This window comes from Anthonomus grandis, chromosome 15 (assembly GCF_022605725.1).
Source record: "Anthonomus grandis grandis chromosome 15, icAntGran1.3, whole genome shotgun sequence".
Taxonomy (NCBI): Eukaryota; Metazoa; Arthropoda; class Insecta; order Coleoptera; family Curculionidae; genus Anthonomus; species Anthonomus grandis.
The window spans coordinates 10,558,644-10,586,544 of record NC_065560.1 but is presented as its reverse complement, the minus strand read 5'-3'; the positions used below and the strand labels follow the sequence as shown (position 1 = coordinate 10,586,544).

At 31.9% G+C, this 27,901-nt stretch overlaps 1 protein-coding gene and 1 long non-coding RNA gene across 2 annotated transcripts; one reads left to right on the top strand and one right to left on the bottom strand.

Annotated features, from left to right (window-relative positions):
• Nucleotides 1-280: 280 nt before the first annotated feature.
• On the bottom strand, nt 281-27,775 carry LOC126745206 (MKRN2 opposite strand protein). The gene is made up of 5 exons (XM_050452946.1): nt 27,608-27,775; nt 14,021-14,171; nt 13,889-13,966; nt 4,833-4,962; nt 281-692 (listed from the first exon to the last, which is right to left on the bottom strand). Exons 1-5 carry the CDS (start codon nt 27,621-27,623, stop codon nt 411-413), a joined length of 657 nt encoding a protein of 218 aa, XP_050308903.1. The 5' UTR covers nt 27,624-27,775; the 3' UTR covers nt 281-410.
• On the top strand, nt 20,675-21,767 carry LOC126745207 (uncharacterized). The gene is made up of 4 exons (XR_007663464.1): nt 20,675-21,101; nt 21,210-21,491; nt 21,556-21,618; nt 21,679-21,767. It is a non-coding gene; the product is annotated as an uncharacterized LOC126745207 (long non-coding RNA).
• Nucleotides 27,776-27,901: the final 126 nt, after the last annotated feature.

Sequence of the window (27,901 nt, the reverse complement as noted above, 5' to 3'; positions counted from 1 at the left end):
AGCTTCTTGTCATCCATCTCAGAGAGCTCCATAGAGCGTCTTCGACCACCTATAGAAAAATGATTACAACTTTATTAGTAAATATATGTCAAGCTAATAACATTTTAAATTAAACAAAAATTGTTTTAAGTTCCATATTTTGATATTGACTTTTATCATTTTCCGGTTACTCATCATATTCAGTTGCAATAAATTTATCGAAAGTAATAGTTGACATTATCCCGGCACTTTCACTATTTCATTTTAATGTTCTAATAATTGGTGAATTAACAAGACAAAATAGTAACAATATTGTTTTTATTGTACCATAATTTAATTTTTCTTCTGGTGCAACTACAACAATGTTCTAATAAATAATATAAAAAAATCTACAATTCTAACTTTGGTTTTCACGTCTTCTATACAGCCCATTACTTACTTCTATGCACATAAAACCTAAACTCTTTTAATTTTCTATACAAAGAAATATATTTTCCAGCAGCGGTGGTTCTAGGAACAATAAATTTTTCACAGAAAACTGTTCGATTTCTGGCAGCTTCGCTTAACTGTCCGTAACCCAATGTCACGAGAAAAGTGAGGACGAAACTGTAGCAATTGTGGTTGTCTTCGCTGTAGTTTTTTGACGACCAGCATTTTTGTTTACATACTTGCCACAAGGTGGTGTCCCAGTGTTCTCTCCAGGGATGAGGAACCTAAATTGGAAAATAAAAAAAGAATTAGCTTGGCCTTTTACTTTATTACGGTAAAATAAGTCTTAATTGTTCCGACAAATTTCTGTTAACCTGGTATTAAAATTGGTTCCACTTAGTTAATAAGGCTGAATTCCTAAGACTGTACTTGTAACCTGTATTAAGAAATCATTAATTTGTGCTACCAGTGCACCAAACTAGTTTTCATAAGTCATTAATGTAACAAAACAGAATAAAATAAATATCTAATTACACATTGACAAGACAAACGGAAGAAATATTATGCTATTTAATACTAAGAATTAGAGAATGCTGAGATTCAGCTCCTTTGGATTTAAAATGTATTTATTTAATGAACATTTTAATTGAATAAAAGCTTTTTTCTATTAGAGGCTTTCTTATTTTTGTTTTAAAGTAATTTTATTGAAAAATTTTTAAGTGAATTAATTAATTTGTTAAAAAACAGAGAAGCATAATGGTTACTTCGACGGGTGACACTTAACAACACATTATTTCTATACCTTGTCTCGTAATTGTGATAATTATTATGACGCAGTTTTTCATGGCTGTTATCGCTAGCCCACATCACGTATTTGTACATGAAATGGCATAGAAGAGTTGCTATATTTAATTCCCTAAGTCTATTTTTTACATTCTCTTTGTACTGGAAACCCAGAATTGGCGTTATTGACTTACTTGTTAAATGCTAAATTAGCAAGTCATGATTGTTGTCATATGTGCTGAGTGTCACTACGCCAATATCCCATATGATATGATTAAATAAATTATAATATAGTATCCTGTAGATCTATCCAGCATAGGTCTACAAGTATATACAGCCTGAAATATATTCAGAAATATACTTCAAAATGCAGCATAATAATATACAGCCTTTTAGCCAGTTTCTTGTAAGTTTGCATATACAGGTTGGGATATCGATTATTACGCATAGAGAGGTCCATTTCGTGCGCTCTGCTACAATTCTATGCGCATTTTCCCAAGACCAGTAAGGAAGCAATGTGTTTCCTATGTAAGGGAAAAGGAGATTAATTTGAACATAGAATATTTCGTAGACAAATTTCATTTTTATTTGCTTTTTCCATCATAGTTTCGCCAAATATCTGTTCTTCACCACGGGTCTTTGGGAACAATCTCCTGAGTTTCGGAGTTTTTAAAGAATTTGTACCCATGCTTTTTTCAAATACTGATAATTTTGGGTACATACCAAGTTCCTTTCCAACAGCTCTACTCAATCGCATTGTACCCTTTCGATAAAAAGTTCTTGCAATTAAATGTGATATTTAAAATAATCTTGGAGACAAAAGCAAGGAATCAATTCATTTTTAAATGTAATTAAAAATAAATCCCTACTGCCGAATTGCCCCCATAAAACCACTTAATAATTTTAACTTTTTGAAAGTGAGCTTTCAAGTTTTACATAACGCACCTTTTAGGGATCTATGACCCCCCTGCCACTCCTTGTAACGCAGCATAACAGACTGACTTTCTCACTTCCCCTGGTATGTACGCATACATTTTTTTAATTAATCCAGCTCCAAACTGTTCCGTGATTTTCGGTTAATATTGACTTATGTGATGGAAAAAACTTTTAAGAAAATATTTGTTTTTAATAAAGATGTCGATGTTATTCAAAAACTAATACCTACATGTGCATCGACTATTACGATAATTCTTATTTGATCTCTTTTTTTACACGTTGCATGTAGTATTCCTCACAATTACTGATTAATATCCTTCATTGGTTGTGTGCTAGCACAAATACAACATAAGCGGAATTTTTATCACAAGACGAATTTAGAATTGACTCTGTCAAGCCATTTGGAATAACCAAAGTTCTCTTCATTGGTAACAATGCAAAGTAGTTCAAAGTAATCTTTGTCAGAATTGAAGGAGTTAGTTGCGCGTTCTACGAATGTGTTGTTTGGATATTTTTTCGACATGAGAAATATAGACCACATTGGTTGAATACTAGTTTTTTGAGTTCACTACGAATAGAAGAACAGCAGTAGTTACAAGGCATTATGCAAGCATTTAGCGACAGTCTGACTAACAGTGGGACAAATGGTGGGATTTCTAAATTTTGACAAGTTAATTGTTACAAATGGCATTGAGGTGGCAGAAATCCTTCATGAAGAACTATTTTAAGTGCAGTTCGTGGCTGGCTGCAGCAAGAAGCATCTTCGCCTTTCACAACTTGTAATAAATAATAGGATTTGCGAACGTGCTTATTATGCCAAGCTTGATGTTTGACGGGAGGATCCTCGTGATTTTGACCTTTTTGCTGTAATCAGATGCGATATCGTAACGGTCTATTTTTATCTCACTCCAAATTTATGTACTCTTTTGCCAATTTGTTGAAAAATCTGCCCGTTCATTCATATTGATTTTATAGTTCCTTTCGAATCCAGATGCGAACCAAAGTGTTCGTGCAGTAAGATAACTCCTGAGAGATGTTTGTTAAGTGGTGTCACACTACAGTTAGCACGACTGATGGCACTGCAGCCAGGAGTGTTGTTAAGAAAGTAAATAATATCTAAATTATATTTTAAAAAATGTTGAGCTGTGTGAGTTTTCACTTTGCAATAACGCGGATCTCCATCCACAAAAATGATAAAAAATAGGCTTCGCTTTACCTGTAACAGTTTGTATGAATTTTAAACACAAAACAATATAAATAGGATTCGCTTCCTCTGTATAAGTTTTTATGAATTTTATTTTAAAAAGATGGAGAAAAGCACATACTGGAATAAAATATGCGCAGAAGAACTTGTTATTCTATAAAATCTTATCAGACGGCGGGAGGTGCCCGTTCATCGACGAAAAGAAGTGGTGTTGCCATTATTTTAAGCAATGTATAATGTTTAATTCTCCAACCTGTATATTATTATCCTATGTTAGTTTTTGACTTGGCCAGATTCCTGAAACTTTAACAGTTGTTCGTTCTTCTAAAAGCTTTTTTGAGTGAATATGCATCGTACAGTATTACTATGATTCAGCTTCAAGTAATTTAATAAAAACCAGTCTATGGCATTAGACAATTTTTTTCTTATGGCCTGCTTTATGTTACCCAGACTCAGAGCTGATTCTGCCCATGTTGTATCAGAAGAGTAGCATAGTATCAGTTATAATTAGTGCGACTTGAGAATAATGGTAGTTGAATGACTCAATAATATTTAGTTTCAAAACCTCTATCAGAATAATATTTATTTGGTGATGGTGCCATAGTTATATTAAGATTCAATCTGTGATGTTACTTGTTCTATTTCTGCGCACAGCATCATATTGTCATCCTTTGGATTTCAGTTATATACATTTTAATAAAAAATATGAAATCAAGAAAAACAACCTCGTTATGTTATCATGACATTTTAAATCTTTAAAATAAGATTTTTAAAAAAGTTCGCGGTGAAGTTATTGTTAGTTTGCAAAGATAAAATGTTAGTTTCTTTAAGGTATTAATAATGTAAGTGATGATTATTGCTGAATAGATGAAAGTCTTTTTTTAAAGAAAACAATAACATAAATGCTGAATTATCAAAAAAGATCCGAGAATTAAAGAAGGCCACTTTAAGGCAATGATAAATAATATAAAAATGCAGAAACTTTTTAAAAAGATTAGTAATTTGAAGCATTAATACCGTCAGTTGGAGAAAAAATAAAAACCTTTTATTTTAAAATCAATTGCAATAAGAGGCGAGCTAGCAACTATCAAAAACCTAAAAAAAAAATTAAATCTGCCAGCCAGTTCCCACCATTAATATCTCCTTGAGACAGACAGAGAGGGGGAAAAATAGTATACTATAGCTTGATATTTTAATCATGTTTCAGGTCTTTGTTTTTTTAACTGGTTTTTTTCAATAATCTATAATTAAAGGTAATTAACTATTAATAGTGGTTTAGCTAGATTTTATATAGCCCTAAACAGTCTAATTTTCACTTTCGTTTTCATTGTACTCCCTTATATATTGTACCAATAGATAACTAAGGTTATTATTGCTGCTTATTAATACTTATTTGCTGACTGATCATTTGAATACACAAAATACAAATAATCTGTCTTTTCAACTTGGGCTTCTTATTAATATGTTTTAAAAAAAAAATTATATTAAATTAATTACTTACTTGATCCAATAGTAAACATTGGTTCCAGTGATTCGATCGGTGTTTCCGGAGACCATGTTTATCAAATTCTACTATAGTTCCGGTGGATGTTGTCACACCGATATGTAAGTCCATAGAGTTATAGTAGTCACTAAAAGAAATTAGAACCGTTAGAGAAATAGGAATTGTGACACTTTCCTTGCAAACCAGCAAAATTATAAGTCATTAGTCTAGTAGGGTTAGTCTAGCCTAGGTTAAAATGTATCGAAGATTTACTGATAAATCCTTGAAATTTTCTGCAAAACTGAGAAAACCATTTATATGCATTACGTAAGTTTTTATTGATCTCAATTTTACTCAGAAAAAATTAAATAGCAAAAAAAGAATAAATGCTATTGATTATGTACTTGAGAAACTAAAACAGCAAAGGGTTTTTTTTTATTTTTGTAAAATGCAAAAAAAAGAGCTGTTATCACGTCTATCAAAATAAGGTCCATAACAAATTTATACGATATTAATAGTGACTAAGATATGACGTATTAAAATGTATCACATTTTATGATTTTCATGAAGCTTTTTCACCACAAAATCTTCACTCGATGAAATAACTCTTAGTTGGCTCACCAAAGAGTTCCAAGACAATTATGGCTGCAGGAATTTAAGGAAGCATTTTTCCATATTTTGCAAAGAATATATGGGCATGGATTGTTTTAGAACAATTAATGAAAAGGTTGTTATGGAAAAGAGAGTAATACCAAGTATTTTTTCCTATAGCAGGTTGTTTTAAAGATAAAATTTTTTAAATGCTCATGGAAAGTCAACGGATGTTAAATTCGGAGATGTCGCCGGCCATTCTATTGATCCTTTTGGTCAAATCCACTGATTTGTGAAGGAACATAACGGAGCAGTGCTTTTTGCTAAAAAATTAAAGAAATAAATTTTTATTTATTTCTCTATTTTTTTAGCAACAATTAAATTTTTATATTAAGATTTCTGTTGCCATCAATATTCAACGGTATGAAATTTTTAATTTTTTTTACCAATAAGGGGTTAAATGTTGGCCTCTCATATTTCCAAATAAATAATGCAATTATCTTATGCTATGATAGTGCTTTAATAGTAAAATCTAATTATCAAACATGCATTGTCTTTATTTTAAACTTATCACGATGTTTCATTGGGAAGTATCTCTAATTATCATCAAGTGTAAACTAAATAACTCGTCTCGAATGATGTTTTCCTCTTAAAAATTACTAAAAATTTTTGCTTGGTTGCTTGCAGTACTATCTAGAAAATGTGACTAATAACTCACTGGCGAAATAGAAGTCATGAACAACCGAAAAGTTCAGATATTAATTAATAAATGTTACCTGAGTACTCTGAATCACAAAGAATTAATCCAAGAATATTCAAGGAATGAATCTGTGTCAGCAATTTGAATATTGCTAGAATATTTTTGAAAGCATGCAGCTTTTTTAAATAAATTCCAGTGATATTCAGGGTTTTTTTTATTAAAAATGATTAAGTCAACTTCCGAATATTAACTTTTACATGTTCTACCACTTTTAGTAAGACTAGTAGATAAAACAATTGAATATATGTCACCTGTCAAGTTTCTAGATATACCAAAAGTTAAAATTAAAAAGTCTTCTGACTTATTCAGTCCGATCTGCAGTGTGCTTTGATCTCCTAAGGTTTTTCACCTCTATATTATTAGTTTAATTCTTATTACTATTTTTAGCAAATATTATATTCTAACTCTGCTACTCTCATATATTTCGCAACTAAGTGAATTTGTTAAGTTCAATGAAAAAAAATTCTATAAGCACCGTATAAGAGACCAATATTGAAAAGGGGGTTAACAGATTCTGATTCTTTCATTCTGCAGACTCATTTTACTTCAGAACTGCACTCTCTTGAATTGCAGTGGAATATTTGAATCAAATGAGATAAATGTTGAAGTAAAAGAAGGATAATAACTTTGAATGAGAAAATATATCTTTCGCTTGGCTCAAGAATTTTAGATTCATTTTAAAAAAGTGCTATTAAGGAAAACCTGATGCTCTTTTTTTAATACCAGACCACATTTCTTTATTTATTAGGATAGAAGGATATAAGAATTAACCCTACACATATGATATGAATTTTAGGCACCAACAGGTAGTTTAGGAGGAAGCATCAATTCGTAGGGATCGCTCAATCCCATAAGGTTCATTTGCCTGACTCACTATTGAAAACCAGACGTTATTTTAGTTTCCAAATGTATATGTTCCTGGTCTCTTCAGGGAATATTAGTACTAACATTTGATGAACATTTTTAATAAAACATGTTTTAAAATGTGAACTAAGACAGAGATGTATATTCTCACCACTATTGACAAACCAATGTGAAGAAATGTCTTTAATATATACAATAAAGGCTTAGGAGTATGAGACAGGTGAAAGACTTGCAAAAAATAATTAATAAAATGATATACAGTAAGAAGTAAGTGGTTTAGCCCTAAACGTCGCGAAAACTAAGTTTATAAAAATTTTCAAGAAGCCAATAATGAAGATATATAGGCATAGTAAGTAAGCACAAAAATACTAGCAAGAACCACTAAGTAATTTTCGACACTGTTTTTTTATGCAGAATCAAGTTCATGGGACAATGCGAAAGAACTCATCTGGATCGATATTAAAAGAATATTGTCATATCCAGCAAGGACATATGCAAATAAGAAAAATAAAGATAGCAAGAGCTAGATCACTCTTTTCAGATGAAGAAAATGTGATGTAATAGAGAACTATTAAGACCTGCGTTTATGATTAATTGCTACGTAATACTTGTTTTTTTTGTCGCATATTGAAGCTTGGATGTTGTAGAAAAGAAAATCAATAAGAAGTCACTGTATTCTCTCGACCAGTACCCGTTAAGTATGATCTTTCCTGAATTTTAAGCTCTTGCAGTAAATTAACTAACACTTTGAGGAACTAAATACACTTTTTTGAAATTTTTACTTTCCTTTATAAATAATAACACTTAATTGCAATAACATTATTAATATGTTTCTATTAATAATTAATTAAATAGTTTTTAAATTTGTTTTTACAATAACTTCTTACAATCCACATTTTTACAATTTCTCAAATCTTATAATATGAATAAAATTAATATTTATTATTATATTGTATACTGTGTTATTTAACCTTTCCTCTTTTTATTTTATAAACAGAATTTAGGTCATTTTAGTAATCATTGTTTAATGTATTGGGAATCTTGTCGAATATTTTGATTATTCACATAAGTTTCATATTCAATTAAGTTTTAATACTCTTTTTTTAAAATTAATATATACCGCGTAGACTGGTTGAAATATGTATATACCTAGGGTGTAACCCTAGCAAGTATTTATTTAATAACCCTGATGGTTAATATTATGATTATTAAACCCAGTATATTTAAATGTAAAATCGCCAGTACAAAAACTACTTTTGTTTTTGAAAAAGCAGTAGCATTATGATTAACAAACAGCACAGTTACGTACTAAAGACGTACTTTGTACGTACTCCAAGACATAATGTACGTATATAGTCGTATCCCAAAAGACGTATTACATATTATGGAGGTCCAATTTACGCAGGATTCTACATCATATGTAGGGTAAGGTAAGGTATATTGGTGGTCTAGATAATTTGGTGATAGTTTTCTAACAATTGTTCATTAACTTACCTATTCACGGGGAGGTCTCGGAATCATGTCGAACAGCTCTGTGAAATATCCTCTCCATACCGCACGGTCTGTACCGCGCTTCGTTTCATTTGTTTACGTCTAGCAAAACTTTCCGTTCTTGCCGGTAAATAAACTCGTTAAATTTGATAATTTTTGAAACATAAATTGATTTTTTTTGTGTTAGCTGCAATTTTAAAGGGTAAGTGTTAACTTATATGTTATCTTATAAGAAATATGCTACTCTTTAATGTACTGTAATCATATTGACTTTAAAATATCATTTGCTCCTGTTACGGCTTAAGTAAGTTAGCCATTTTCTTAGACATTTTGCATGCAAAACTGTGAGGTTGCAATAGAGATGTTTAAATTAAATTGTTATTCGACTTCTTAGCGGACTTTTAAAGGATTTTAGGGTTTTATACGTTAGTAAATTTAGTGCATTTTTGCGAAATGTAATTAGTTGTTTGTTTCAGGGTATCACCAACATACCTATCTATCTATCACCAAATTGCCTTTCATGAGATGGCAGATAAAATGCTCAAAGGAAAGTACAGAAATTATGAGAAGCAAGATATGGTTCGAGCAGGACAAATGGTCCATGAAGAAGGTATGTCCATATACAAAGCTTCGAAAGACTTGAAGATTGCTTGCACATCTTTAAAGAGATATTTAACGAAAACTGAAAATGCAGAAGGTCATCCAGTTATTCGCGACGTACCTATCAAAGTTGGGAAGGCCCTTTGCTCTACCGGCAGATTCTGATTCTTCCATTCTGCAGATTTAAACTTCATTTTCGGAACTGCACTCTCTTGAATTGGAGTGAAATATTTGAATCGAATGAGATTGAGAACTGTTGAAGTAAAAGAAAGATGATAACTTTGACTGAGAAGATATATCTTTCGCTTGGCTTAAAAATTCTAGATTCAATTTAAAAAAGTGCTACTAAGGAAAACCTGACGACCTTTTTTTCATGTCAGACCATATTTCTTTATTTATTAGATAGGATAGAAGGATAGAAGAATTAACCCTACAGAATTTTAGGTACCAACAGGTAGTTTAGGAGGAAGCATCAATTCTAAGGGATCGCTCAATCCCATAAGGTTCATTTGCCTGACTCAGTATTGAAAACCAGATGTTATTCTGATTTCCAAATGTATATAAAATATGTATTTAAAATTCATTTCTGGTCTCTTCAGGGAATATTAATACTAAACATTTGATGAACATTTCTAAGAAAACATGCTTTAAAACGTGGACTAAGACAGACTGTACATCAGTATTGGCCATAATAGTTGGAACTTTTGAAAATTTATTATATTTTGTGTGCCTTTTAATTAGCATTATATTTTCTTTTATAAAGTTGTTGTACACGAAAAACTAGTGTTAATTAGTTTAAATGTTGATAAAAATTCAGCACCAGTAGCAGTTTGGAATAAAAATTTTAAAAAAGTCCATGAAGAAGGTGTGTCCATATACAAAGCATCGAAAGACATGAAGCATCGATGAAGATTGCTTGGACATCTTTAAAGAGATATTTAACGAAAACTGAAAATGCAGAAGGTCATCCGGTTATTCGCGACGTATCAAAGTTGGGAAGGCCCTTTGATCTACCGGCAGACTTGCAAGTCCGAATATTTAATTATATTATCGCCATGCAAGAGTTAGGATTTGGTGTTACTGTCCACAATATTAGAAAACTAGTGTTTTCGGTTGCAAAATCGGTTGGTCGTGAAAATTTTTTAAATGCGGATAATGAATTAGCTAGCAAGTGGTGGTGGACAAACTTTAAAAAAAGATATGTGCCAGAAAACTTAGCTGCATATCGAGCTTCCATGGCAAATCCCACTATGCTTGCTGATTTCTATACAAAATTAGAAACTCTTATTACAAAATTGGACATTAAAAATACGCCAGGGAGAATTTGGAGTTGTGACGAAACGGGGTTGCCGTTTGAAGTAAAACCCAACAAAGTTGTGACGGCTCTAGGCAAGCGTTATGTTTACAAAAGGAGTTACGCAGACAGGGGAGAAACAACTACAGTTCTCGGCTGCATTTGTGACAATGGCACCTTTATACCACCCCTAGTAATTTTCAAAGGTGTACGTTGGAACCCTGATTTAGCCCGTGGAGCCATACCTAACTCATTAGTAAAACTGTCACCGAAAGGCTGGATAAACTCTGATATTTTTTTCGAATGGTTCCAGTTTTTTATTAATTCCATACCAAAAGAAAGACCCATAATTCTCTTGATGAACTCTCATGCTTCACATTTGTCATTGGCTGCTTTAGAATTAGCAAAGCAAAATCATATTCATCTCTTCACCTTTACAGCACACACAAGCCGTCTACTCTAGCCACTTGATGTGAGCGTTTATCGTCCCTTAGAATCCGCTTGGACTAACTGCTTAAACGATTACATGAAAAAAGAAAACTGTGAAAAACCTAGCCGTTATAACTTACAACGAATTTTTTTTTTGTGTAGCAATGATTAAAAGTTTTACCCCCACTAATATTGAAACCGCCTTTCGAAAAAGTGGAATCTGTCCTTTGAATAAAGATGCTATCTCACCCGAAGCTATAGCCCCGGGACTATATCAGAACTAACTGAGACTCTTCGAGAAAATCAATCATTCACTAGACTTGATGATATACTTCCTTCTGATCCTCCTTTGAAAAAATCCAGCACTGACAATTTATTTTTACTACCTTCTGCAAGTGCAGCGAGCAAATTAAAACCGCAGGGTAAAACCAGAGACTCCAGTGCAAAATGGTTAACTGATCCTCACATACCAACACAGTCACAACCAAGACCTTCAGGAGTACTAAGCTCCAGAGGTTCTAACACGAAAAAGCGTGCATCGAAAGAAAACTCCAAACCAAAAAGCAAGAAAAAAGACGACGATGATGACTAGTATTGTGGTGTCTGTGGCATTAGCTACCGAGAGGATGAGAAAGCCAAAAATGGTGCGTTATGGGTACAGTGTTCTTTTTGCTGCGTTCCATATCACACAAACTGTCAATCGAGATCTGACGATGAAGACATCTTTATGTGCGACGGTTGTGATGAGCATCGTTCAACTGACTCAGAATAATGTTTGTTATATATACCAATAACTCAAGGTTTTCTTATGAATTATACTTACACGATTTCAATAATTTTATTCTTTACTGGTCCTAATCACATATCACCAAAATACCTCTCCACTTTCACCAAATAAACTTACCTATAACCAAATTACCTAACCGATTGGTATTTTTTTGAGTATATGTTTTTCTGTCAAAATTGACATTATTTTAGCATTTTTTGTAAATGATCAATTGTGTAAAACATTTAACTTTTGGATAGAAAGGTCAAGCAAATTATATTATCTTTAGAAATATAAATTGCTCATGTTTAAATAAAAATATCACCGACTTACCTTACCTTATCCTACATACTTTTAGGACATTTCACGTCATGTATTGGACATAATTTGAAGTATTACTAGGATGGTTACACGACTTCTTTTCTTGTGTGGTGTGTAATCATTTATAAAAATTAAAAATATATTGATTATAAAATAAAAAAATATAAAAATATAAAACAAAACGTGTATACGCCTAAAAAATAAAAGTTTAAGAAAATATAAAAAAAAATCATTTAGTCTTCGCAACCATTTTGAAATACAGTCTTCAATTTTTTTTGCGCTTCCAAACTCTACTTGTAGTGCTGCATCTTAAAATAATATTTAAAAAAAATAAGTTATTAATATCAATAATTCATTACTGCTAAAATGAGTAAATATGCTCTTACCATGAATTGGGCTAGATCGTAGTAGATCGTTCCTATCACTGAGTAAATAGTAAAACTGAGTAAACAGTAAATTCAAATATATTAAGAAAAGCATTAATGTAGGCACTAAGCCGGATAAGTGTAAACTTTTATTACAAAGGACAAAATACAAAACTATAGTCCAAGTTACAAAGATGCAACCAATGCAATATCGCCAATAGCCAAGCTGACTGAAAGTGCGTTCGTTCTCGCATCTGTCGCTTGTGTTAAAAACTTGCAACAGTGTCAACTTTGCTCTCTTATGTTGCCAATTACTTATTTGACAGTCAGTAGGGGCAACAAAAACACGTATTAAATAGGTTTATTTTATAACAACGGATGTATGGATATAAATATAACATAAAAATTACGTACCCAGGAAGTATGATGCCGTTTGGAAAGTTAGTTTTGAAAATAAGTTGCCTGAAGAAAAAAGTTATTTTCTCGCAATTAATAAAGCTCATTTAAATAGCATAGTATATAACTAAAAAATATAACCACTATAGTAGACAACTGACTTGCAGCAAAAAAAATATTTTTTGTAAATTGGTAATCTATTTTGTAAGAATAAGGGCTGCCTAAACCAAACATCGAGTATATTAGTTGAAAATCACTATAGTACTTTACCGTATTTTGTAATTAACTTCGCAATTTCTATAAAGCTACTCTTATAGTTAAGTGAAGATAATTTATAAAAATACTCTATTACTTAGTAGTAGTAGTACTATAATTATAATTATATTGTAGTCAATCGAGAGATATTAGTAAAGTGAACTTCACTGTCGTATTAAACATCTCTTTTATTTTAATCGATTTTTTAGCTGACAGCCAAAACATTTGCTTGGAAATTTTTTTGTTGAAGACAAACTGTAAACATATCCAACAATATCGAGGCTTTTGAAATGAGCATATTTAGAAGAATACTAATAATATCCTAGATAGATAGATTGTTAAGGCCCAATAAATAAACTAAAGTCTTTACTAAATACAATTAAAATAGAAAGCTTTAATACCTAGGGTATATATCAAGAGCACCAAGGTACTCATTATTGCAATTAATTTTACAAGGTGACAATGAAAAGCAAGATAAATATTAGTAGGAGACGTATACAGTGTGGCCCAAATTGGGTGCACATGTATGCCACTTAAAGGCAAAACTTCATTAATCTTCGTCAACTTGTATCACCTTGTATGAACGTGAATATCTGGTTTCGAAATTTCATTAAATTGGTTTTTTTATATCAAATTATTTTTAATAACTCACCATCTAATATAAGCGACAGAGATGCTTTATGTAACAATACTTCATATTTAATAAAACACCTTATTGTTCAAATAACATAACATAAAACCAGCGATTGTTTACCCAGTATGCCTAAACAAATAGAAACTGGTAATAATAATTAGCATCACGGCTTAACTGTAGAGGTCAGTGATATAATCGATTGTTAATGGAACAAAACAACCATGAGGTAACCTGTTAAAAGCAAATTCAAACCTTGCATAACGTCATGCTATCGGTTCACTATGTATTGTTAATTTTTTTTTACTTACTTTAAAAAATCACCTGTGGTTGGCTTGATCACCACCGAACACGGATGTTGAGACGCTCTTATAAAAGGATAAGGCACTCTAAAAATAATAAACTGTCTACTAACGTGTAATTTTTAATGGCACTTAACTCACCTAAAAGGTAACAAAGAAAAATCCGCCTGCCGCAAATCCTGCTCGCAAACTGGGCAACTATCCGGCAATGAGAAACAAAATATTTTAGGTCCGCAATGTTGAAAGCATACAATCCCAGGATCCATTTTTATAATTTTGCTCATTTTTGCACCTGAAAGACCACACGTTAACCATCTGTTCATAAGTATAACTGTTTCTTTTTTCTTCTTCGAAATGTAGATTTCTCTCTGCTCTAAATATATTACCAACGATAATTCTTTTTTTTATTATTGTTATTAATTACGGTAACCTAGAAATAAAGACGCATCCTCGTTTATTTGATGCAAAGTATTATGGTATAGAATTACTTGTAATTGGGGGTATTATTGTCTTAAAACTTTCTATCTGTTATTAAGTAGAAAGAGAAAGAGAGGAGGAGTTTGTTGATGTACATTTTTTTGTATAATTAAATATTCATTAAGATGTTCATATGATTGGTTTAAAAGTCATATAGTGAATTTTTTTCAAGAAGTTTAATAATTACATTTGTTTCTTTTTGATCTGACAAAAAAGATAGAAGAAAACATAAATAAAACCATACGATCATCTATTGTTTAACCATACCATGGGTGCTTTGCTTAGATGTAGAATCAAACAGGCCAATAGGATGAGAACATTCTGAAAACCAAACATCAAAATAGGACAATTTACTACAAAATTAATAGAATATCTTTCACATGATGTTGGGCGCAGATTCAAATATAAATATGATTATTTAAGAAGATACAAGAAAAATGTGTAAATGAAAATAAGATAATACACTCTTTTTTAAATAAGAAATATACTATTCTATTAGACCAGCTGTCGCAAAAAATTTTATAAGAAAAATAGTAAAATAAGCTCTACTAAAAAAGTCAGTCAGGAAAGACCAACTTGAAATACCTGCACAATTCAATTAGAATTGAATAAATAAGGAGAGAATAGATATCAATAATTACGATAAGATGAAGCCTAACCTCTCAGCAACTTAAGAAGTTACAAACACCATTAAAAATACTGGATAAAACTGGAGAGCACCAAGACCTGATGGCATATACAAAAGATAAGTTAACAACGTTTCTATATTAAAAAAAGTTCCATCTTTCGGCTGCTCTAAATAGCAAATTTTATTTTACTAAGAAGCCTTTAATTTGTAAGATACAACTGACTTCAATATCTGAACATAACTCATTCAAATAAAAATAGACATGTTTCAAGATGCATTGAGCCCACTTAGATTTTGCCTAATGATCAAGTTCATGTGACGAACACTAAATACAAGGTGTGTTTCAGAACTATGGGATCAAACTTCTGGGGGTTGTTTAGTGCAACAGAAGAATCCACTTAGTATAGGAAGCCATGTCCGGAAATGCGTCACTACGCTACTACGGCCCTAAGACGCGTTAAAATTTATAAAAAACATTAATTACCTAAATAGGATCTGCTGCATTTATTTTTACCTTTTGTACATGATACCATAACAACAATTGTTTAAAATCAATGCTTATCAATGTAAATTCTCAATGTCATGTTTAAAAATTTTATAGCTTACAATTTTTAAACATTTATTGCTAATGGAAAACTTTACCAATCAAGAATTGGCGGATATGCATTTGGCATACGGAGCAACAAACTGCAATGCACGAGCAGCATCGCGGTTGTATCATGAACGTTATTCCGAACGACAGCATCCTGGATACAAAAAGTTTATTGCGGTTCATCGGCGGCTCGCTGAGACAGGCATGTTTAAGACCAAGATGCATGATACTCGTGTTGCTCGAACCGTAAGAAGGGTCGAATTTGAAGAAGAGGTGCTTCAGCGATTTACCGATGAACCATCAAATAGCACACGGGACGTCGCTAAGAATATGAATACGAGTAACGCTTCTGCCTGGCGGGTACTACACGAGCAACAACTCCATCCTTACCACTTCCAGAAAGTTCAAGGTATGACTGCAGCCGATTATCATCCTAGAGTTCAATTTTGTCGATGGCTTTGAGATCACATTATTGCACAACCAAATTTTTTATGATATGTTTTGTGGACCGATGAAGCCTCTTTCACAAGAGACGGTATTTTTAATAGTAGGAATAGCCATGTTTGGGACGAAGAAAATCCTTATGCAATTTTTCCAAGAAAACATCAGAATCGTTGGTTTGTCAACGTATGGGCAGGCATTGTTGATGATTATTTAATTGGGCCATACCTTCTACCGGAACGGTTAACAGGACCTATTTATCTGCGTTTCTTGGAGGAAGTTCTCCCAGAATAAAATTCCTTGAAAATGTTCCACTAAACGTTAGACAGCAAATGTGGTTTCAGCATGATAGAGCGCCGGCTCACTTTGCTGTACAAGTACGCAAGTATTTGGCTCAGCGGTTTGGGCACCATTGGATTGCCAGAGGTGGAGCAGTTTCTTGGCCTCCTAGGTCACCCGATTTAACGTCGCTCGATTTTTTCTTGTGGGGACATGTAAAATCTTTAGTCTACGAAACTTCAGTAGAATCAGAGCTAAACTTATTTGGACGAATAACAGCAGCATTTGAAATCATTCAAAACGAGGATCAAATTTTTAGTGTTGTCCGCCGAAATCATGTACGGCGTTTAAATCGGTGTATTGAGGTTGGAGGAAGACATTTTGAACAATTGTTGTGATGGTATCATATACAAAAGGTAGAAAGAAATGCATCAGATCCTTTTTAGGTAATTAATATTTTTTCTAAATTTAAACGCGTCTTAGGGCCGTAGTGGCGTAGTGCCACATTAACGGACATGGGTTCCTATACTCAAATGGATTCGACTGTTGCGCTGAACAACCCCTAGAAGTTTGATCCTATAGTTCTGAAACACCCTGTATTTCTGCATAAATCTAGAAATGAACGCGTGTCGTACACTTAATATTTAAAACGATAAGGCATTTTATAGTGCTTTTTACATGCAATATAAAAACAGTTTTTAATCAGTATAAGGTGGAGAAACCTTCAGCAAATAGCAAAGGAAATTAAGACGTTGCTCGAAATTCGACGAATCCTCCTTATTCATGCCAAAAAATGAACCCTTGTAAATATATATTAAACAACAGGTCAGAAAATATGAATGAGGTGAAAAAGGAAGTCAAAAATCCTTATCTAGATTATCATGGGACAGATATTTCCTGAAGCACAAGCTTCTCTGTTAAAAGTTAAGTCATGTTTTAAGTATTTAAATGAACAAAATTGACACCTACTTCAAATGCATCCGAAACTGTCATAACGATCAAAATATTTTAGTTGTGTTTCCCCCAATAATCCTACCACATTGCCAAATTGTTTAGTCCCCGTTTAATAAGTCTATATGTCGGTTAAAATATTCCTTAGACTCGATTTCATGAACAACAGACATATTGAAATTATATTTTGTCACATTTATTATATTTTCAATGGATGTTCAGAGTAGGTATTACAATTATTTACACTCAACAATTAAGATGCAATAAACCAAACTGAAGATGTCCTATAAAAGTTTATGTCTAAATCATATATTATACAACACCTAATAAAATGCCTGATTTGATGGTGGCGATAAATGAATTGAGGTAACTAGTAAAGATATCCTATCAGTAATTAGCAATGAGCATATTATCCAATTTCCAGTTAGTTTTTACCCTGGTTAAAGAAGATATAGTTTAAGGTTTTACGCATCATTGGATTTCCTAATTCAAGAAGAAGACCTTTTGGAAGCATAACTTAATTCTTACCATAAACCGTTTGTAGCTTTGATAACTCAGACTGAATTATAAACTCATAGAATATCTCTACAATTATCCTAATACCCCAAGCGAATAGTAAAGTTCTGAAATGTGTTTGCGCTATCAGGTTCTATCATCTTACAATGACTCGTTACGTTTGCTGCTACAACCTTTAGATTCCGTAAAGCATTTATTTGAAGGAGATATATTCACCCTTTTTAATATGACAAAACGTAACTATTGAGGATAGATCATCAAAATTTGTAACGTTGGTCCTGCAGAGTAAAAAGTTTGAGTACTGCGATCTGACAGCCGAGGAGTGTGTAAGTTTAGTAGTTGTAAGATCTCCGGCGAGTCAATTAAACCATTAATTAATTTATATAAGAATTGAAGATCTGCCAAATCCCTTCTTTCCTATAAGGATTTTATTTAAGACTCCATGTCCTATATATCTCTCAGGAAAATAGTTTACCACACTGACGTCCCTGATGATAATTTGAATGTCTGGAGAGGGCCTATTTTGACAATCCCCGAATACAGTAGAGATTTTTTTAAAGTAGCTAAAATTAATAAAATCAAAACTTTTAAATTTAATACCTCTTTGCCGACTTTTAAAAGCAAGATTAGACAGCCACTTTTTCAGCAGAATTAAATATATCTTTTATTAGCTATAAGTTACTTTATTTGTTTATCAAAGTTAAGGTTGTATATTTTACATAATATGTTTAAATAAAGAAAATTAACGTATTTTAAGACATATGGTAATGTGGATAGCCACCGTGTCGCGTATATTATATAAATTTGGTTTTTATTTTTTTTTTATTAAACGGGCTTTAACAGTTTCTCTTTCAGTAGAAAAGCTGAAAGCTCAGCATGAACTAGAATCTGAATGACCCTAGTAGTCGATAATCTGTGGCCGTAGTTTTAGTCGTCTGTAAAAATTTGACATATATCCTGATATTTTTGGAAGATTTCTACCTTCCACAAAAAAAATAATAAAAATAATTAAAAAGAATAGGTTTATCGGAATATTCCGTGAATGAAGCAAAACAAGTAAAGATGGTGCCTGCCGACACGTTTTTCTGCTTTTTGGCTTCTTCAGAGCAGTATTAAGAAATACAGCATTCACACTAAGGAAGCATAAGCTACCTGTGTGATCCAACCTTCAACCGAGTCGATACAGTTTCAAAGAATGAAAGCTAACACGGACAGTACAATGGCAAAAGAATAGCTTAATCGGAATACTCCGTGACACGAAGCAGAACAAGCAAAGATGGCATCTTAGTATAGATGATGTATTTTTCTACAAAATCGGAGTTAATAGAGCTTTTTTTCACTTTTTCTTTTGGTTTTTTGGTTGCCCTGTCCTGAAGAAACCAAAAAGCAGAAACGCGTGTCGACAGGTATCATCTTTACTTGTTCTGCTTTATGTCACGGAGTATCCCAATTAACCTATTCTTTTTAATTATTTTGTATTTCGTGGGAGGTAGAAATCTTCCAAAGATACCAGGATGTATGCCAGATTTTTACAGACTATAGGGTCATTAGCTCTGATATAAATAAATAAATAATTTGACGAATATGTATAAATATTTATTGGCCTACCTTAACAGATGTTACTACTAAATTTGTTAAGGTACCATAGTAGATAGGAGAACTGCTTCTTGCATATAGTCTAAGCGGTATATCGAAAAAATCGGCAAAATCTGTCGGTTTATGCAGAAAGCAAGAAAATTCGCATATGGTTTTTATACATTAATTGTATTTAATTTTTCCGCAGCACTTCGATTTTCGGACATGGATATTCAAAATGGCGGCCAAATTGTAAAAAAAAAATATTTTTATTTATTTATTTTTTTAAGATGATAAAATTTCGTCCTCATTCTGGTGTAATCTTTTTGCGATATCTAGCATAAGAATTGTAATGTATTAAAAATCTTAACTTAATGGTAACTTCGTTGTACGAAAAAGTGTTGACCTGAGGTAATGCGTATTCTTTCAGAGTTTCACGAAAACAGTGCTAAAAATAAAACACCTCAACATCATGAGCAATACCCGAGCTTCCAAAACATAATTCTTGAAAAGTGCATGGCTTTAAAGGAGAGTTTTTTGCAGTATGACAATCCCTTTGAAGATAAAGGAACTGAGCCTTATGCATTAAATAATATTGAAAAAGTTGGCAAGAACTTGTACCACAATTTTGTACATAAAAGACTAATATCAAAACCTGCCTCTTTCTATTCACCAATTAAAAAAGCTAATTTAAAGGTGTTCATGGCAAAAAAAACTGGTATAAAGAAAGATAGCACTAAGGAGCTTAAAACGGATTTACAGCTTTTCTCTCGACTGTTTATAATTAGTTTAGCCCGCTCTCTGAATTTAGATGTTTTTTTTGAATATGAAAACCAGAATTTTCCGCCATATTGGCAATCGGAGGAGAAATGCGCTCTGGGGATAAGGCGCCTTTAGTAACAGTTTTGGAAGGGATCTGTGAACCGTGCAAGAAACCAGATGTCGCAAATGTTGTTATATTTGATGGAGGTATGCTGGTACATGTTTTAAAACCACATCCAAGCATGGTAACATTTAAAGAATATTTAGAGTTAATAAAGAACTATGTTAGCAACCTTGCTAAAAGCCTGTATTCACCGCGGATAGATATAGTATGGGATCTGTACAAAGAAAAAAGCATTAAAGAAGGTACTAGATTTTCAAGAGGAGTTGGTGTTCGTCGCCAGGATTAACCAACAAAAGGTATGAATATCATTGTATTCGTCGCTATCTATACTTTCATATCTAGATTGTAATTTTCGATAATTAAAAATTATTTTAATCTTTTATATTACAGGTGTTCTTCCTCAAGACTGGAATAATTATCTGGAGCACGACTTAAACAAAACGGAGCTGTTTCAGTATCTTTCTTCAAATCTTTTAAATAGTGATGGAGATTTAAAAATAGTTACTAATATTGGAACTAAAATACATGCATGCATCTGGTCAAGGTATCTCTTCTCTCAACAATATTTCTTGTAATAATGGAGAAGAGGCAGACGGCCGAATAATACTGCATGTTATGGACGCAGTTAAGCATAGAGCTCAGAGTGTCGTAGTTCGTTGTGCAGATACAGATGTTGTAGTAATTTGTGTATCATTTTTTCATAGCCTACATTCTTTAGGCTTAAGATAATTGTGGATACTTTATGGCTGTGGAAAACATAAAAGATATATTGCAGCTTACGATATTGCTATGGTTTTGGGAAAGAATAAATCCAAGGCTCTTCGTGGTATGCATGCTTTTACTGGATGTGATACAGTTTCGTTTTTTATGTCAAAAGGTAAAAAAACGGCGTTTAAGGAATTCGAGGGTGATGATGTGATACAAGCATTTGAGTATATTGCTAGCCCAAGTCAACCTCCCACTGAGCAAATATATGTTTTCTTAGAAAAATATACAACACATCTCTATGGTATTCGGGATCCGGAATATCAGCGTGTTAACCCAGCACGCAAACATCTTTTTGGTACAGAAAATCGCCCACTACTTTTAATTCCACTGACAGCCGCTGCTTTGAAACAACACACTCTTAGAGCAGCCTATCAAGCAGGTCAAATTTGGGGTAGAGCTGATGTTTTGGAAAGTCCACCAGAGCCAAGTGAATGGGGGTGGAAAATTTGCGATAATGGATGGAAGCCCATCTGGTCAGATTTACCAGGAATTTGGCAAGGTTGTAGAGAATTTGAAAAATGCGGTTGCTCAAGTGATTGTAACACTATGCGTTGCTTATGCAGAAAAAATGATCTTCCTTGCACTCTCAACTGTAGCAAATGTAAAGGAAAATGTCGGAACAAAAGGTATATACGCCTTGTACATTTATTAATAAATTATTGTTGTATTTACTTTTTTTATTACAGCAAGCGATATGATGGCAATAGCGACGATGAAGAATCTGAATAATTTTGTTTAAGCTGCCTTATTCTAAATTAAATTAATGCTGTTAAGACTTAAGAATTTTTACTTTTAAAGCTTACCATTAAAATCAGCGACCTCAAATTATCCTTAGACGATACCCCACATAATATATTGCGTCATTTTAAAAAAAATAAAAATTTAAGATGGCCGTCGGAGTTTTTCAACAAATTTTAATATTTTTGCCTATGGCTATTATTACTGCTTATCTTAAAGCATTTATCTACAATTTTAAAACACTTTTGCATATTTTTTTAATATGAATTTAAATACTTTGCCCGAGTTTTTCCAAACGGATGTTATTTTTTTCAAAAAGGACGCCATTTTTTTCAAAAAGGTCAGAGGTCAAGGTGCTGCGGGTCAAATTGCTTAAATATTTATGCAAAGCATACATACCAAAAATTTTGCTTTCTGCATTATTTGACACATTTGTAAAGGTGTTTGCTAAGCCCAAGAAATTTAGTATTCTTTAAAAGGTCTTTCGGATTAGAACTGTTAGGATTGTTTTGATTGACATTGAGCACTTGTTCAAGTAATAATTCTTAACATTTTTAAAACCTGTTTTAAGAATACGAAAGTATGAATTAAATAAAATAATCAAATGATTACGAACTTTTAACAAAATAAGAAGCACACATATTTCAATTGCAGAAAAATGTTACAATAATAGAAATATATTTAACTGTTTAATGGCGTATAAGCTATACATTAGCAAAATATATATTTAGTTAGAGTTATGCATAGTTCACGCTTATCTAATGGTAAATACTTTGATAGACATTTTGTTTAAAATTATTAGATGCGAGAAAATGCGTAATCATTTTCAAAAAAATTGGTTTAATGGTTATAATTTCATTTCCATCATTTAATAATTTACGAAAAGTAAGGAAAAATATTTAAATTGTCGGTAATTAGGACCTGCCATACTTCCTTAACTGTAAAAATTAGTAGTTCAAATTTAGGTAACCAGTAATTACTATGGCTTTTACCGTTACGCGGTTATGTTATAACCGCAATTAGCGATAAAATCAACAAAAATAATATTTACCAATAAGCACAATTAACTAAATAATGAAATAGTGTTAACGTTTATGGATAACATTCAGAAACACATACGTATATAAACCAAATATTTACCTTTGTTGTAACACATTACGACTTACTACGAAAACCACATGTTAACTTCCAAAAAAAACTATTTTACGATCAGATATTCCATCCCTTGAGAGTTCCCTTGCTGGGATCTCCCAAGGATATAAAGTGGTTTAGCATATAAAAAGCCTTAATGAAGTCAAGAAGTTCCAAAACAGTAATCTTACCATCATAAATGGATTTTTATGATATCATTAGTCACATCTAATATTGCACAATAATTATACTTTTAGCCAGGAGAAATGGATTTTTATTTTCTTTTTTTCTTATATTTTTAGTTATTATTATTATTTTACATTATCAATATGTGATCCTTTAATTGAGAAAACAAAAAGAAGCAGCTTCAATTTTGTTCAAATCCATTCCTTTCTTTCGCTAATCAGTTTGCTATGCGATAATACTCTTGTTGTTATAAATTTATAGAATGACAAGTGTTAGTCTTTATTTTACCAGAGGTGTCCATTTATGTTTCTACGTCCCTACTAACGAAATAGAGTAATATCTACAAGGTTATCAATTATCTACAACTTGTAATACTACTTGTACTATAGAGTATTACCTTCGACGTTGCTTTGTGATCATTTTGTTGGAAATAAAGGATATTATTATTATTATTATTATTATTATTATTATTATTATTATTATTATTATTATTATTATTATTATTAGTAATAATATTATTATCAATAGCTTAAATATGAAGCTAGTAAAGTAAAGAGGACTATTCTTGGTTTTGAGATTTTCTGCAAAGAGAATCAAATTGGTAAATAAACTGAATCGTCTCACTGACATCCATTTATAGATTTTTAGTCTAGGCGGTACGCAAAAAAATGTGTCAAATAATGCAGAAAGCAAAAATTTTGGTATGTATGCGTTGCATAAATATTTAAGCAATTTGACTTGCAGTACCTTGACCTCTGACCTTTTTGAAAAAAATAACATCGGTTTGGAAAAACTCGGGTAAAGTATTTAAATTCATATAAAAAAAATATGCAAAACTATTTTAAAATTGTAGATAAATGCTTTAAGATAAGCAGTAATAATAGCCATAGGCAAAAATATTAAAATTTGTTGAAAAACTCCGACGGCCATCTTAAATTTTTATGTTTTTTAAAATGACGCAATATATTATGTGGGGTATCGTTTAAGCTTTAAAAGTAAAAATTCTTAAGTCGTAACAGCATTAATTTAATTTGGAATAAGGCAGCTTAAACAAAATTATTCAGATTCTTCATCGTCTCTATTGCCATCATATCGCTTGCTGTAATAAAAAAAGTAAATACAACAATAATTTGTTAATAAATGTACAAGGCGTATTTACCTTTTGTTCCGACACTTTCCTTTACATTTGCTATAGTTGAGAGTGCAAGGAAGATCATTTTTTCTGCATAAGCAACGCATAGTGTTACAATCACTTGAGCAACAGCATTTTTCTAATTCTCTACAACCTTGCCAAATTCCTGGTAAATCTGACCAGATGGGCTTCCATCCATTATCGCAAATTTTCCATCCCCATTCACTTGGCTCTGGTGGATTTTCCAAAACATCAGCTCTACCCCAAATTTGACCTGTTTAATAGACTGCTCTTAAGAGTCTGTTGTTTCGAAGCAGCGGCTGTCGGTGAAATTAAAAGTAGTGGGCGATTTTCTGTACCAAAAAGATGTTTGCTTGCTGGGTTAATACGCTGATATTCCTGATCCCGAATACCATAGAGATGTGTTGTATATTTTTCTAAGAAAACATATATTTGCTTAGTGGGAGGTTGACCTGGGCTAGCAATATACTCAAATGCTTGTATCACATCATCACCCTTAAATGCCGTTTTTTTACCTTTTGACATAAAAAACGAAACTGTATCACATCCAGTAAAAGCATGCATACTGCGAAGAGCCTTGGATTTATTCTTTCCCAAAACCATAGCAATATCGTTAGCTGCAATATATCTTTTATGTTTTCCACAGCCATAAAGTATCCACAATTTTTAATTATCGAAAATTACAACCTAGATATGAAAGTATAGATAGCGACGAATACAATGATATTCATACCTTTTGTTGGTAAATCCTGGCGACGAACACCAACTCCTCTTGAAAATCTAGTACCTGCTTTAATGCTTTTTTCTTTGTACAGATCCCATACTATATCTATCCGCGGTGAATACAGGCTTTTAGCAAGGTTGCTGACATAGTTCTTTATTAACTTTAAATATTCTTTAAATGTTACCATGCTTGGATGTGGTTTTAAAACATCTACCAGCATACCTCCATCAACTATAACAACATTTGCGATATGTGATTTCTTGCACGGTTCACTGATCCCTTCCAAAACTGTTACTAAAGGCGCCTTATCCCCAGAGCGCATTTCTCCTCCGATTGACAAAGTAGGCGGAAAATTCTGGTTTTCATATTCAAAAAAAAACATCTAAATTCAGAAAACTAATTATAAACAGTCGAGAGTAAAGCTGTAAATCCGTTTTAAGCTCCTTAGTGCTATCTTTCTTTATACCAGTTTTTTTTTGCCATGAACACTTTTAAATTAGCTTTTTTAATTGGTGAATAGAAAGAGGCAGGTTTTGATATTAGTCTTTCATATACAAAATTGTGGTACAAGTTCTTGCCAACTTTTTCAATATTATTTAATGCATCTAGCCCTTCTTGTCCATTTACTACTCTGGTATCTAAAGCATAAAGCTCAGTTCCTTTATCTTCAAAGGGATTGTCATACTGCAAAAAACTCTCCTTTAAAGCCATGCACTTTTCAAGAAATGTGTTTTGGAAGCTCGGGTATTGCTCATGATGTTGGGGTGTTTTATTTTTTTTAGCACCGTTTTCGTGAAACTCTGAAAGAATACTTACATGTTATACTGAGGTATAACCTGAGGTAACAGGTATTTTGTAATTTATGTAATTTATGTAGGTAAGTTTGGGAGTTTTCAGTTCAAAATTTAAAATGGGCGTCTTAAGAGTTTATTAACATTAAGTTAAGATTTTTAATACATTACAAATCTTATGCTAGATATCGCAAAAAGATTACATCAGAATGAGGACGAAATTTTATCATCTTAAAAAAAATAAATAAATAGAAATATTTTTTTTTACAATTTGGTCGCCATTTTGAATATCCATGTCCGAAAATCGAAGTACTGCGGAAAAATTTAATACAATTAATCTATAAAAACCGTATGCGAATTTTCTTGCCTTCTGCATAAACCGACAGATTTTGCCGATTTTTTCGATGTACCGCTTAGACTATTTGGCTTGTATAAAAATGGAAATATAGTTCAAAGTTATACGCAATACGATTCCTTAATTTAGTGAAAAAAGAAGCAGGTTATACTTCTGCCCATTTTAGATTTTTTATTGAGTTTATAATTTAGCTATCTCAGACTGAGTGTATATGTGGATAATATATTATATTCGTGTTATTGGGGTCATTCTTTGAGTTTTTTATGTAGTGTGGTAGGTACTTCCCATCTTCCCCCTTCAGAGCTTTCGGAGCTTTTTTAGGTTATGTGTGTCACAGAGAAAATATTTTTATGCCTCTAAATCTATAAAATATACTTTAGTATCCCATTTTCGAGCTAATATGTGAAATTTACCTATTTTATCTACTTTTGCGGTAAATCCTTATTTTCTAAATATAGGAAAATTATATTTTAAAACTTTTGATTCGAGCTGATTAGATTATTACGGTAGAAAGCATTTATTTTCTAGATTGAAGTCTTTAGCCAAAATTTCCCAATTGTTTTCTAAATTTTTTAAAAGCAATCAATCCATTCTAGTTTCCTAATAGTTTCTTATTATTTTTTTTATAAAGAGCTACTAGGTCTTAAGTTGCATATATATTACGTTGAAGATTTTCCTATCTCATAATCCGGACTCATGAGCGGCAGTACATAAAATTGGTTAAAGCAAAGCATCACATTATTTTTTAATTAAAATAAACAAAGAAAATAAACTATAAAACAGAAATTTTCAATAAAATCAAATTTCTCCTATTGTAATACTGCAGCCTTGGACAAGTCCAAAGTTCCTATTTTTATCAGTTAAGTTATTAACATTCTTAAATCCATTATTTAATTAAAATGTGTAGATATACTACATGAGCTACTGATTTTTAAATTTGGATCACTCTAAAATTTATACTAGCTTCTACCAATTTTTCAATAAACAATTCCTAATTTGTCTTAAAACTCTTTTCAGAAGAATAAAAGTGTGGGATTATTTTATTAATTTATACAAAGGATTCATCCCTTTAACAAATTGAGGACACATATTTCAATGACAGGAAAATATCATAAGAAAATGATATATAGTTGTTTAATGCCTTATAAGTTATACATCAAGAAAACATACTATACAAATCAATTTTTTGTGATTAGGTATTTAGAGAGATGATTATTTAATAATAAATAACAGAACTTATGTACATTTTATTTTAAAGGACAGTTATTATTTCATAATTTATGAAAAGTAAAAAAAAATTAAATAGTTGTTAATCATCACTTACCATACTTCCATAACTGTAAAAATTAATAGCTCAAGTTTGGGTAACCGGTAATTACTACTAACTGTGGTCTTTACATATAACCCCAACAAACTATTAGCGATAACATCAACAAAAATAATGTTTACCAATAAACACAATTAACTAAATAATGAGAGAAAGTTAACGTTTTTACACAATTTTTGGTAAAAATATGTATATAAAGAAAATGTTTACCTTTGTTGTACGACATTAGGACCAACTATCACAAAAATCACATAATAGCTTCCAAAAATACCATTTTACGATGTTATGCCTTTGTTTTACTAAATCAAAAGTAACCCAAGAAAAATAGTCACCAGAGCGCAGGTAGACCTAAACTCGACTGGTGGGATTGAGAATTTCGTTTCATTCAAGAGAATACCATATTACCACCAACCGTATCTACCAGCTGTGTGCTACCAAGTTGCCAAATGTATTATTTTTAAATAGTTTAGCAGACGTTATCATTACAATTAGTATCTTTTTCTT

Bases quoted from the DNA above. Each gene is read 5' to 3' on its own strand.
- LOC126745206 (XM_050452946.1), bottom strand. The intron at 4,963-13,888 runs GTAAGTAAAAAA...AATTTCTTTTAG, and splicing joins ACCACAGGTGATTTTTTAAA to TGACTACTATAACTCTATGG. The intron at 693-4,832 runs GTAAGTAATTAA...TTTCCAATTTAG, and splicing joins AATGTTTACTATTGGATCAA to GTTCCTCATCCCTGGAGAGA.